The following is a 12,934-nucleotide window of genomic DNA, read 5'->3' as shown; positions in this document are numbered from 1 at the left end:
CACACTATCAACACTAAACTCTCAACACTAAACTCTCAGCACCACACTATCAACACTAAACTCTCAACACTAAACTCTCAGCACCACACTCTCAACACCACACCACGTGATCAAAACCATGACCTCACCATCAAAACCGCTACCTAGAACCACACTATGGCAGTTGAAGACGAGCTGGGCACGAGCGATGAGATCAAAGAGTTTAAGCACGAGGGAGAGCTTGACAGTCAGAAGGACTCACTAGCTGACATCAAACAGGCCCTGGCCATGTCTGCTGACAAACCCCCACTAGCCGCCGCTCTCGACGTAAGTAACCTGGTTTGTAAGTGGTTTGACGCGCGTGCACGTGTGTAAGGTAGTTGGGTAGTAGTAAGGGTTTAAAGTGGAGTTTCTTTGAACTTATTTTTCGGGATCGGCTGATTTTCTTTGAACTTTTTTTAGAGAAGAGCTTTTCTTTGAGCTTGGGCTCGGATTGCTTAATCGTGGAACTAGGACGAGCTGAGAAATGTTTGATTTTCATCGGAATGGTAATTTATTCTGCAAAATCGGGGAAACTTTGAAAGCTCTCAGTTCAAAGGAAACGGCCGTTTAATTAAACAATTTCTTTTGAGACAGCAATTCCTTTGATATCCCTTCGTAAGACAGATTATAACGAATACCAAGCACCCTGACACCCCTCCGCAAGCTTCTCAAACAAAGTATAAAATATGAAGTGTAAACCTTAAAAACATTACATTACTACAAACCTACTTCCTGGTTTGATGTATTAACACTGCTGTAGAACTACACGTGTGTAGAAATAGCACACGTACGAATACCACGCATGTGTGTATGAAGACCTCTATCTGACACTTGACAGTGACAGTGTATACCGGCTGCTTTGTCAATATGTCCATGTGAAATTTCCAACCTCGTTAGCATCATTAACCTCATTAACCTCATCGAACTCATTAACCTCATCAACTCTACTGTGTGGACCCTATAATTCCGGCCACTGAGCCTGATTTAAAATGCTCCACTGTTTCAGTTAGATTCACGCGTGGAAAGGAGGCAAATTTCGCATATGAAAAAAAATATGTGAAAAGATCCCAACAAGAATTGCGCCCGTTATTTCGTTTTGGCGGACGCTAGATTTCCATTTCACATTTACTATAAATTTAAGTATAAGCTCCAATCAGCTCACTTCAATCTTCATGATAATGATATTGACAAATTATGCATCAATTACGGGAAACACTTGAAATTCAGTTCAATTGCCGTAGAACTTAACTTGTATCTGTAATTCAAGAAATTATCAGCAAAGGTAAACTATATTCGTGTACACATCAATATACTACGCGTGCCACGTACAAATTGGGCGTATTACCTAATAATAATATTATACATTACATGCATCATATACATTAAAACACAGTCGTGCCGCGCATTCGTAGATCACAGGCTATCTATACATCACATCTCCGCAAGCAATCCTCGCGCGCGCGCAGCTTTTTCGTTGCATGGTAACGGACGGAATGACATCATATTCAGACCCGCCTATCGCGATCTCCAAAATCCACGTTTTTCTGCAAAAACCTCCATTCGTAACCTTTCACTATTGCCTTTTTTCAAAAGGGTGAAAAGGAAAAAATCAAGACAAGTTTTGGTCCCCGATTGATCTCTGCTTAACAGATGATAACACGTTTAATACACCACGTTCATGTACAATGTGATATGACGTCACAGACCACGTGGCGTGATAGGTCCTGACCAGTGTAAACTCATTATTCAGTATTACAGTCTGTTTCGGGAAAGAAAACATCGCATTATTATAGACCGACTGGCACATAACATAACCCGGTAGAAAGAACAGCGCTGAACCGTCCGCTTAATAGCGTTATATATGACGTGTGATAAGACGTCACAGACCACGTGATATGACGTCACAGATCCGACTGGCACATAAATAACTTAACCGTCCGCTTAATAGTGTTATTCGTCTGTAAAAATATAATGAAAGTTGTAAGGTTGGCACACGTTCCACAACACCTTACCGATCCATCTTTGTTTTAAGTCCACCCTGGATTAGTTATTTACAATTCGACTTAATGACGTTAATTATGATAATTACGCTAATTAGTAATTATAATAATGCTAATTGGATTACCAGACTAACTCCCAGTAGTATATACTTCAGATGAAGAACACCGCGGGATTACCTCCGGTTGTCATTGAAGTCGCTAACAGGATCAAGCAGGAACGTAAGTAACTTTAGTAACTTTAGTAACCTTTGTAGTAGGTAACTTTAGTAACTACAAGTATTAATACTTGTAGTAAACTTAGTTACTGTCCAGTGTTCACTTTTTAGTAACACTCTAGTAACTGTTTAGTGACCCTGTAGTAACTGTTTAGTGACCCTCTAGTAACTGTTTAGTGACCCTCTAGTAACTGTTTAGTAACCCTCTAGTACCTTTTAGTAACCCTCTAGTAACTGTTTAGTGACCCTGTAGTAACTGTTTAGTGACCCTCTAGTAACTGTTTAGTGACCCTCTAGTAACTGTTTAGTAACCCTCTAGTACCTTTTAGTAACCCTCTAGTAACTGTTTAGTAACCCCTACCAACTGTTTAGTAACCCTCTAGTAACTGTTTAGTGACCCTGTAGTAACTGTTTAGTAACCCTCTAGTACCTTTTTAGTAACCCTCTAGTAACTGTTTAGTAACCCTCTAGTACCTTTTTAGTAACCCCCAACCACCTCAGAGTTACTAAAGAACGCCAGCTCACTCTACATCGAGCAAAGCAGAAACGCCAATCTCCCCACTGTAAACCTGGCGTACGGGTAAGCTAATTCCTACAACTTTTCATGCCTTTCATCCTGACCGCCTCCCCCTTTCATCTTTTCAACTATGATAAGTTATATACCACGTGACATGACGTCGTATACCACGTGATATGCCTTTTGATATGGAAAACTGAGCATTTACCTTCTTTACCTTCGGCGGCTGGTCGCTTAAAGTAGTGTTTAATTGACGACCGTTTTGTAAGACAATTTGGAGTTTGCAGTGCTATCACATTTCATTGATCGGATCATCAAAACATATCGTTTATTGTCATTTCATGATTGGATTACAACTCGTATACCTTAGTGCAAGAAATATAGGCGGCAAGAATATAAGGCGCTAGAAATTAAGGCGGCAAGAAATTAAGGCGATATTTTTTTCGGAAAAAATACGATTTTTGATCGCAAATTTGGTTATAGTTTTGGTCGAAATAGTGTCAATTTTATTCTTTTATCAGTCTATAAAGCATAGAAATCTGTTTAAAAATACGATATATTGGACATTGGTCACATAAAAACTAAATGGTGCATGCACATTATATTTATAGTGATTGCTGTTCTGTCGTCTAAGTTTATAATTTTAAATTAGGTAGACATCCACTACATCAGCAAACTGCAAGTCAATTGGTATATTCATTGCATTTGACAAAATGATAGTGCACATTCTGTACGCGGCAAGGAATTTTTATGTATGTATACTACATATCATCATTAAAATTAAAAATTATTTCTTTTTAAAATTAAAACTCGATTTAAAGCTTAAAAATGAAATGTAAAATTGTACGAACATTCGAATTTGAACTGACATTAATAACACATGTACTGCAGTTTAAATCTCAATAGAATATAGTCCGAGAAGCCGAGATAAAAAACATGAAGTTAGATCCTGAGCGCTGCAAATGGATCAATCAGCATTCTTGAGTCAATACCGTCCTCCTTGCACCTCCTCACCGCTTCAGTGAGACCAGACGCACGCCATCCAGAAGCGATCAACTTCTTTCCTTCCACAGTTTTGAAGAACTCGTAGGAAGCTGTCAAAGTTTTGGCATGGAGAGGTTTCAGCACTGACAAGCGGATATCCAACTTGAAATCTCCTACTTCAGGATTATGCTGGATGTGATCTGCTAGACTACGACTTACGTAGGATGCACATGCCTCCCGCTCAAAATCTTTTAGCTTTTTATTCACTGTGAGATCTAGTGGTGACAAGAGATGAGTCAAATTTTTCGGTATGTCGACGGTACAGATTCCAAGCATTGAAAGCAGACTCAAAACTCGTGGTGCATTATGAGCACTAAAATCGTCCCAAATAACTACCACTTTCTGACTGTCAGGTTTTCCGAGGGATTTCTTCTTCTGATCAACGTAAGGCTTGATAACATTATTTAGGATATTCAAAGTTTCTTCAGTGTTCGACCAGTGCGTTTTGTTGTAAGAGAGAAGGAAACCTGCGGGAAGTAGATCTGCAGAAGGTAAGCACCTTTTAGTTGTTCCTTTGTAAATTAGTTGGTAGGGTAAGATGTCTCCTGACAGTGTGACCGCGAGAGTAGCTGTGATTGTTCTCTTGTCGCCACAGTGAGCCACAGCAGTACGGCTTTCTCCCCTCTTACTCATGGTGGAGTTGCTCAGGTTAAAAAACTTTGTTGGAGTTTGGTCCAGGGTGATAATCAGCTCCTCGGGAATGTCGTACTCGTCAACAACCTTCTGAAGAGCGAAATGATACCGTAACTTGGTTTCTTCATATGCTCCGCTGCTAACAGGTGGCCTAGACGTCGTAGCTTTTCTCTGAGAGAACTTCATCCGGGTGTACAATGATGTCAGCCAGGAGTGTGTTACCTCGAACTTCAAGAAAGTGCCGTACTTTGTTAGGTTAGCGTTCACCAATCCCATGAGACATCCACGTATTGTTGTCGAATTGACCACACCTCCAGCCTCTCTCATGGTTACCAAGAGTCTTCTCAAATCAGCATCCAATTCAGCCGGCAACGATGTAGGCCTTCCGCGTTTCCCCACAAGCAATGCTTCAGGAGCTGATCCATCTGCTCCCGAGATTTTGCTGTACTCTCGTTTCCACCTCCTCACTGAATTTTCGGTAAGATGAGCAAATTGGGGCTTGAAATGAGTAACTGTATCCACGATCCTGTTAGAAGTAGCATAGCGGGCGATGGTCGCCTTCTCCTTCGGTGTGTATGTTGCACGTTTTTTGGTTTTGGCTTTGGAAATGCTAAGACAATCAGCTACGCTATCCAGCTGGCTCTGACTCAAGCCCGACGTGCTAGGAGTTGGCAAACTGTGAACTGGGATATTTGCGACGGTTAGTGATTCGGCACCCACATCCTTATCCCGCATGTAGTAACCTAAGAGATTCCTGACCGACATACCTGTTCAAGTGAAATGTTAAAAGTAAAACTAGTGGCGAAAAGTTCACAGTTGATGAGCATTAAGGAATCACAAGTCTTATTCTCTTATTGTGAATTTGTCTTGATGACTTAGGTATCATTTATCAGTTGGTACTCTACCTAATGATATCCGTGTGACTAATTATGATATCCGTGTAACTCCCCAAACTTGTTATAACTACGACCATTGGCACAATCACAAACTATAAAGCTCATACAGCGCATGTAATAGTCCAGAAAGTAGATACACATTACACAACAGGGAGATAGGGAGCCACTATTATATATTTCACCATAATTTAGACAGCAGAAGGACAATTGTAATTAATGATGCGAAGCAATATATCGAACAGAAAAGGGCACCAAAATACTGGAGGGACTGCAACAAGCGGTGTAGTGGTCAATTTTAGCGGTTTAGCGGACCACTAACAAAAAATCTCCCAAACAAAACATTATTTTAAGCAGTTTAGCGGTATTTTCTAGCGGTTTAGCGGATCGCTAACGAAAAAAAAAGTGCCAAGTTAAGCGGTACCAGCTAACACCGCTTGTTGTAGCCCCCCCCCCCCCCCCCCCCCCCCCCCCCCTACTTAATACCTATGTACTTATTATGAGCAGCCATGACCACACAATTTGCAATATTTCGATTGTGCATGACCTACAACTCTACAAGTCTACACTCTATAATTGACAATCGGTATAAGCTTGTGCGGAAATTCCTAAAACAATGTATGTTTTGCATCGAGTAAATGCTCAAAGACGAAAGGCAAATATTATAGTACCTAATTAAGCATAAATTAAGCTAAATTGAGTACTTAAGCAAATGAGTACTTAAGCAAATTGAGTACTTAAGCAAATGCAAGCAAATGGCACAATTCATCACTCGAATGTAATCATGAAACACTGAAACTGTGCGAAAGTGGGTCGGCACTGCTGCACTGGCAGGAGGCAGAGTGAAGTGACGTCACTCGCAGGAGTCAGGACTGCAGGAGCGCCAGGCTGCAGTTGTCACGGCCGGCTCATAGATTTGCTCAGATGTAAGAATGCGATCAGTTACCGTGTGTATGATAAATTTCACGCGCATTGCTCACTTGCACCCACATCCCACAAGACCACAAGAGGTAGTTTAAAAAGTTAATCAAATCGTAACTTCAAGTCAAGAGGTCACTCAGCTTTCTATTTCGGTCCAGTTCCACGCTCTCTTCTACACACACACTCCCACCTCGCTGTTGTATAAAGGTATAACAATGTGTACTACTACAGTGACAATTGACATACCAGAGACATCATTTGTCATGGGGGTGAGAGGGTATCACTTTTATCAAAAGGATTGGACAAAACCATCTAAAGACGATACTTTATCATTCGAGAAGGAAGATAATAATCCCTACGATTCTTTTGCAGTCGCAGTGAAAGCGAAATTTCCGCACAAGCTAGTACCGATAACTGTAGGACATGTGCCAATTGAAATATCACGAATTGTCTACTTTTCGATTGGTCATGGCTGCTCCTACAAAGTAAAAGTCCTGGAGGAGAAACCTGCACGTTCTCCTCTTACACAGGGCGGCTTAGAAGTGAAGTGCTCTGTAACTGCTTCATGGACCAATGAGAAGGGAATAACGCTCCTCAAGAAGTTAGTCGACGAAAAGTACAGCTTCGACAAACGTTTGGAGGATGAATCAGCTGATATTATCAAGAAGCTATTTCCAGACACGACGGAGCAAGATGACGACGACTATCTTGGTTATGGATTGCAGCTGCTGGAGATATATGACTCTGATGAAGAAGGAGAAGACGAGAATATTAATTGATATATTAATGTATTTAGACTCAAGTTAATTTATTTTAAATATGTATTTCATTGAATTCTAGCAAATAACGAAATCGACATGTAAATTTAAAATAATAAAATCACACGAAAATTTCTTATGAAAAAATCGCAAGAAAAAAAATTAAGGCGGTTAGAAATTACGGTGGTCAGATATTAAGGCGGCAAGAAATTAAGGCGATTTTGTCAGAATCGCCTTAATTTCTTGCCGCCTATATTTCTTGCACTAAGGTAACTCGTAGTTGCTGTTGAGTAAAAATCAGATTTTACAGACTACGGAACAGAAGAATAAACATTAGACGGAATTCTTTTATAGCAAATTTCAATAAGAAAGGATCAAATGTTCTTGAATAACGAATATAGAATCGATGTTTAATCAGTCATTTCACTAATTACTTAATTAATCATGTAATTACCCTCAGGATGCCGACTGCTCCGAAGTTAAACGAGTTCCCCACTATATGTCTTCCCTCTCACATCCCAAATGTGAACGCTGCCTCATTGTCCGCCTCCTATGTTCGACCTAACTGGTATGTTTCTAAATCATAAAACTAGTTACCAATAGTTGCCACTGGTTGCCACTAGCTACCATTAGTTAGCACTTTCCGCCATACTGCACTTTTTTACAGATTCTAGTAAAATTGTATATTGAATTACTGATTTACATTTCACTCGTTACAGGGCGACTCCCATGTTGATAACGTCCAGTCAGAACACCACTCAACCCCGGGCCCACCAGCTACCGTACTACTACAACCAGAGTATCCACTACCCCCACCCCTTTACTCCAGGTACAGATCACGTGGTGTGTGACGTCATGTCACGTGGTGTGTGACGTCATGTCACGTGGTGTGTGACGTCATGTCACGTGGTGTGTGACGTCATGTCACCCTGTCTGTCTCTCAGTGAACAGTGAATTACTTTCTTCAAAAGTTACAACCACAAGTTAAAAGGTTCAAGTTTTTCCACTGCAAAACAAGCATGGAGCCTTGTGAAAACCACAAGTCCCACGGTCCACAACTAAGATCACCATGTAACCTATAGAGCGTGTAACACAGCGTGTAACAGTGTGTAACAGCGTGTAACACAGCGTGTAACACAGTGTGTAACAGTGTGTAACAGCGTGTAACACAGCGTGTAACACAGTGTGTAACAGTGTGTAGCAGTGTGTAACACAGCGTGTAACACAGCGTGTAACAATGCCATATTCCAGGTGCTGTCGGAAGCTCACAGTTGCTACCAAGTAACCCTCAACAACAGCAACAACCGCAACCAGCACCCCCAACTAAGGGCAAGGGTTCTAAATGTGAGTAGGAGGATTAGTAGAGAGGATTTTAAAAGCCGTTTTGTATTTGCGGTTTTAGAAAATAATTCAATGACAATAGACTTTTATTGACTATTTTGACAAATCAAGTATTAGTATTATGCTGAAGTGTTACCTTATCATAATTTTAATACTTACAGCGTCTAAGAAGAAGTCGACTCATATCAAGAAGCCTCTGAACGCGTTCATGTTGTACATGAAAGAAATGAGGGCCAAAGTAGTTCAGGAATATACACTGAAAGAGAGCGCAGCAATCAACCAGATCCTTGGCAAACGAGTACGTGTCTGTCTGTCTGTCTGTCTGTCTGTCTGTCTGTCTGTCTGTCTGTCTGTCTGTCTGTCTGTCTGTCTGTCTGTCTGTCTGTCTGTCTGTCTGTCTCTTTGTCTAACCTAACCTCCTTATCATAACAGTGGCACGCACTGGACAGATCTGAACAAGCCCGGTTTTACGAGTTGGCTCGCAGAGAACGTGCCCTCCACATGCAGGTAAAACTAACCCCCTCCCAGTAGTTATCACACGTTATGTGTGACGTCTATCACGTGGTGTGTGACGTCATGTCACGTGGTGTGTGACGTCATGTCACGTGATGTGTGAACCCTCCTCCCTCCCAGTACTTATATTCCCTCACTCCGGCAACATGATAATAGCATCCTCCAACCACCTAGTTAATTAGTGTTTACTGGATCAAAGACTTTGATCTTGTCTTTGAAGAATGGCCTGATAATTCCCTGTGACATTGTTCGATGATGCGAACGATATTAACCTTTGTTTTGTTTATTTCGGTTTATTTGATTACAACTTTGTAACACAACTTTGTAACACCCTCTCCCATTCAGATGTACCCGAATTGGTCCGCAAGGTCCAACTACGCAGCTACTGGTAAAAAGAAACGAAAACGAGACAAGAACGCAGAACAAGGTTAGTCCCAACTTACTTCTCCTTGATATTTGATGTTATCCTGCTGTGGCTCGATCACAGTGAAGGTCGTTCTCACAAAGCAAGGATCTAACTGAAACACTGGTATTAGCAAGGCTAATCTTATTTGTAATTTCTTCGTTTGTAAATCTTTCTTAAGCTCCAATCTCCTGGCTAATCTTACTTTCTTCCCTCTTAAAATTAAAACGGTTGAATTCAAGTTACACTTACAGAAGTTAACACGAAACTAGATCATGGACTATCAACACTTCAACAGTTTTCTTTAGATCCACTCAGCATTAGGCCTCAAACTCATCACTTGACCTTTAACTTAAACATTAAACATTCACCATCTGGCCCCCTTGATCTTCCACAACGGCCCTAAATAAAAAACATAGTTATTTAATACCATAATTTTTAGACATCCATGACACTGGTGACACTAAGGTATGAACATGTTTCTGTTAGCTGGGATATATAACTGTAAAGTTTCCAGATGCTGCTAATGTTAGGGAGGCGGGGCATGTTTCTTTTTTATTGGTCGGAGTTGGAGCCTGATTGGTGGAAACAAACAGAGCTGCTCTCTGATTGGTGGAAACAAACAGAGCTGCTCTCTGATTGGTGGAAACAAACAGAGCTGCTCTCTGATTGGTGGAAACAAACAGAGCTGCTCTCTGATTGGTTGTAACTAACAGAGCTGCGTTCTGATTGGTGGAAACAAACAGAGCTGCTCTCTGATTGGTGGAAACAAACAGACCTGCGTTCTGATTGGTTGTAACTGACAGACCTGCGTTCTGATTGGTTTAAAAGAAACGTGCCTAACTTCCTGGCAGAGAGCCAAATTCATAAATTGTACATTTTTTTCCACGTTCATGTTCCTTGTACCGTGTTCTAAGTAACTGCAATTCAGCTGAACAATTCGTAGCGCAGATTATTCGTCAGTTTTTGTTCGCTGTGATGGGTTTCTCAATATATTGTTCAATATATTGTTCAATATGTTGTTCGCTGTTTCCATGTTTTGTCTCATGAAGTTGGATATTTGGTATTCTTTTAGGCGAAAATTGAACCAACAACTTTGTAATTGTAAAAACTGTGCTAACATCAGCACTCAAAAAGTCAAAACCGATATTTCTGGTTCGGACTCGAGCAACACACCATATTATTGAACAATTACATTCGTGGAATTGATACCAGATAGCCGAATACTCTAGACTTTAGAGTATTATCTTTTCTAAAAAGCCGTATTATTAAATTATTTGATATTAAATGTCATGGCAATGACGGTTTCACCCGCTAGATTTAATTTATTCAAATGTTATTACAAGACACTCAAACTCTGCAAATTTACCCAATATTTCTGGATTGATCCGCTAGAATTAATACATATATTAAAAATTCGGCTGTAAAACTTGTCTGATCGATTCAACAGTGCGACAGATGATAACAACTTTAATGATGGTTCACTAATCTGCAGATTTCAATGTGACATATTGACTATTGAGGTTACCATATTGCTACATATGACTTAATATCAGTATTATAACTGAATCTTTGCTGAAATAAAATAAAAAGTAATGAAATGTTGGTACACGTGGTCGTGTACACTGTAAAGATATATTGCTTTTAAAGCCGTGTTACATTTTGTTCTCATAGATTACATATCTGTGACCGTCTACTGTCTAGACGTCTAGTGTTTATAGTGACGCCTATCAGTAAAAGTTCACCTGTCTATATGCACGCTTCTGCAGATGTAATAACAATTGTTGTTAACATTATTGTTAACATTTTTGTTTACATTGTTGTTAACATTGTTGTTAACATTATTGTTAACATTGTTGTTAATATTGTGAAAACAATCAGGACGTTGTTAATGTTGGTTTTCATCGGCAGGGTTTTTTAAATAATAGTAATACCTAACAACAAGTAGAGCATTTTTCATAAAGTAAAGAATTCTTATTACATTCCTAATGACTCGTGGGAACGAACCCAAATGGAATGCGAACAGTCATAATCTTATCAAATTTTTTTTCCTTTTCACCGTCGTAATCAATGTCGCTTTCAGAAGCAGGAAGTCCCAAAAAATGCCGAGCAAGATACGGACTCGATAAGCAAAGCAGCTGGTGCAAGCCCTGCAGGTAACCATGACAACCGTAACCATGACAACCGAATTTACAAATCATGAAAAACCTTGTATTTTATAATTATTCTTGTCTGAATTTGGATAACCAATATAACGAACATGATAAATTGTCCTTTGGCATTTTACCCTTTTATCAACATTTCACCAACTAAATCTCTCCTACAGAAGAAAAAAGAAGTGTGTAAGATACCTACAAGGAGGAGAAGACAGTGACTGTAAAGACGGTAAATGTGACGCGGACGGAGACCACCACAAGCCATCCTGCCCGGCTGCCCACGAACCTGGCTGCTCTGTACGCGGCGCGGACCAATGCGACTGTAACACCCACACATGCGGGGGCGAGTTCAACAGCTCCGAGAAAGTCAAAGTGGAGGAAAAAGAACCGTGCACGTGCAGAAAAGAAGCAGAAAGCAACAAGACACCAAATGTGGCTGTGAGCAGTAGCAGCACGGAGAAGGAAGGGAAAGATACTCTTCATCTGGCGAGTGTGGCGAATTTGTCTCTGACTCGAGAGACCCTTGTTACATCTGTCGCCAGCACCTCCCTCCCCACCATAGACACAAACTCCCTGTATAAAGCTGAGAACGTTTTCACGTCTCCTAAGTTTAGATCGGGTTTTGAACAGCCGGCGTCTCAGACGACCGCGGCAACGGTGACGCCGCGCGTTTTTATTTCCCCAGACTTTAATAATGTTACCCCGAATACATCGACCGTGTCCATGCTATCTCACTTTCCTAGTAGTTAATTTATAATTTATTATTTTACTATTTTACAAAATCTATTTTTATCCTATTTTAAAAGCATGATTTTTGAAGTAAATTTCTCATATTGCAGTATAAGTATTATACTCCTGTAAAACCGCATCATGCATTAATTGGATATTGACGAAAATTATAACTCTTCTTATTTGTCAGTTTTGAAGTATGATCGACGATCATAACTTCTGCATCAGACATGGCTATTAATTTTTTGATAACCACGAGCTTTGAAGTATTATCTAAAAACCGTCTCTGATGTCTGAACAATTCTAAAATCGATAACATGTAACAATCGTTTTTTAATCTCAATGAAGTGTTCTTAATTTGTAATTTTGGGCGTCTTCACTTACATTGAGTTACAATTTCAAATTTGTAATTGAGAACGTAACATATTCAAATATGTTCATAGCTGATAGCAAGAAATTAAGCTGTGCTGCTCAGATTGAAGTGATGACTAGACTTAAATTTAATAGTAATACATCGCAGTTCAATTTTATCAATATACTATCAACGTAACTCATCGCTTGATTGACGATGTCGACCGACCATCGACAATCGAAATCGTTTCTCTTCGATGCGAAGCAAGAATGCAAGTTTGCGCGGCGCGTCGAAGCGGCAAATTCCTTCAACTGGACGCGGCCGGCCATATCTAAATTTTAAAGGATTGAGCCGCACAAACGTGAAACGAACTGATCGTGTATAGTAGACTGCATAGCAGGCGGACTTATATTATATATTATATGTATTATATATTAA

At 40.1% G+C, this 12,934-nt stretch overlaps 1 protein-coding gene across 1 annotated transcript; it reads left to right on the top strand.

Annotated features, from left to right (window-relative positions):
• Positions 1–151: 151 nt before the first annotated feature.
• On the top strand, positions 152–12,532 carry LOC134824066 (protein pangolin, isoforms A/H/I/S-like). Its single transcript, XM_063835768.1, has 11 exons — positions 152–306; positions 2,165–2,240; positions 2,738–2,816; positions 7,463–7,570; positions 7,722–7,831; positions 8,254–8,346; positions 8,505–8,641; positions 8,776–8,850; positions 9,202–9,283; positions 11,343–11,415; positions 11,586–12,532. Exons 1-11 carry the CDS (start codon positions 157–159, stop codon positions 12,163–12,165), a joined length of 1,563 nt encoding a protein of 520 aa, XP_063691838.1. The 5' UTR covers positions 152–156; the 3' UTR covers positions 12,166–12,532.
• The last annotated feature ends 402 nt before the right edge of the window (positions 12,533–12,934 follow it).

This window comes from Bolinopsis microptera, chromosome 12, assembly GCF_026151205.1.
Source record: "Bolinopsis microptera isolate Bmic1 chromosome 12, MBARI_Bmic_1.0, whole genome shotgun sequence".
Lineage (NCBI taxonomy): Eukaryota > Metazoa > Ctenophora > Tentaculata > Lobata > Bolinopsidae > Bolinopsis > Bolinopsis microptera.
This window is presented reverse-complemented; position numbering and strand designations above follow the sequence as displayed.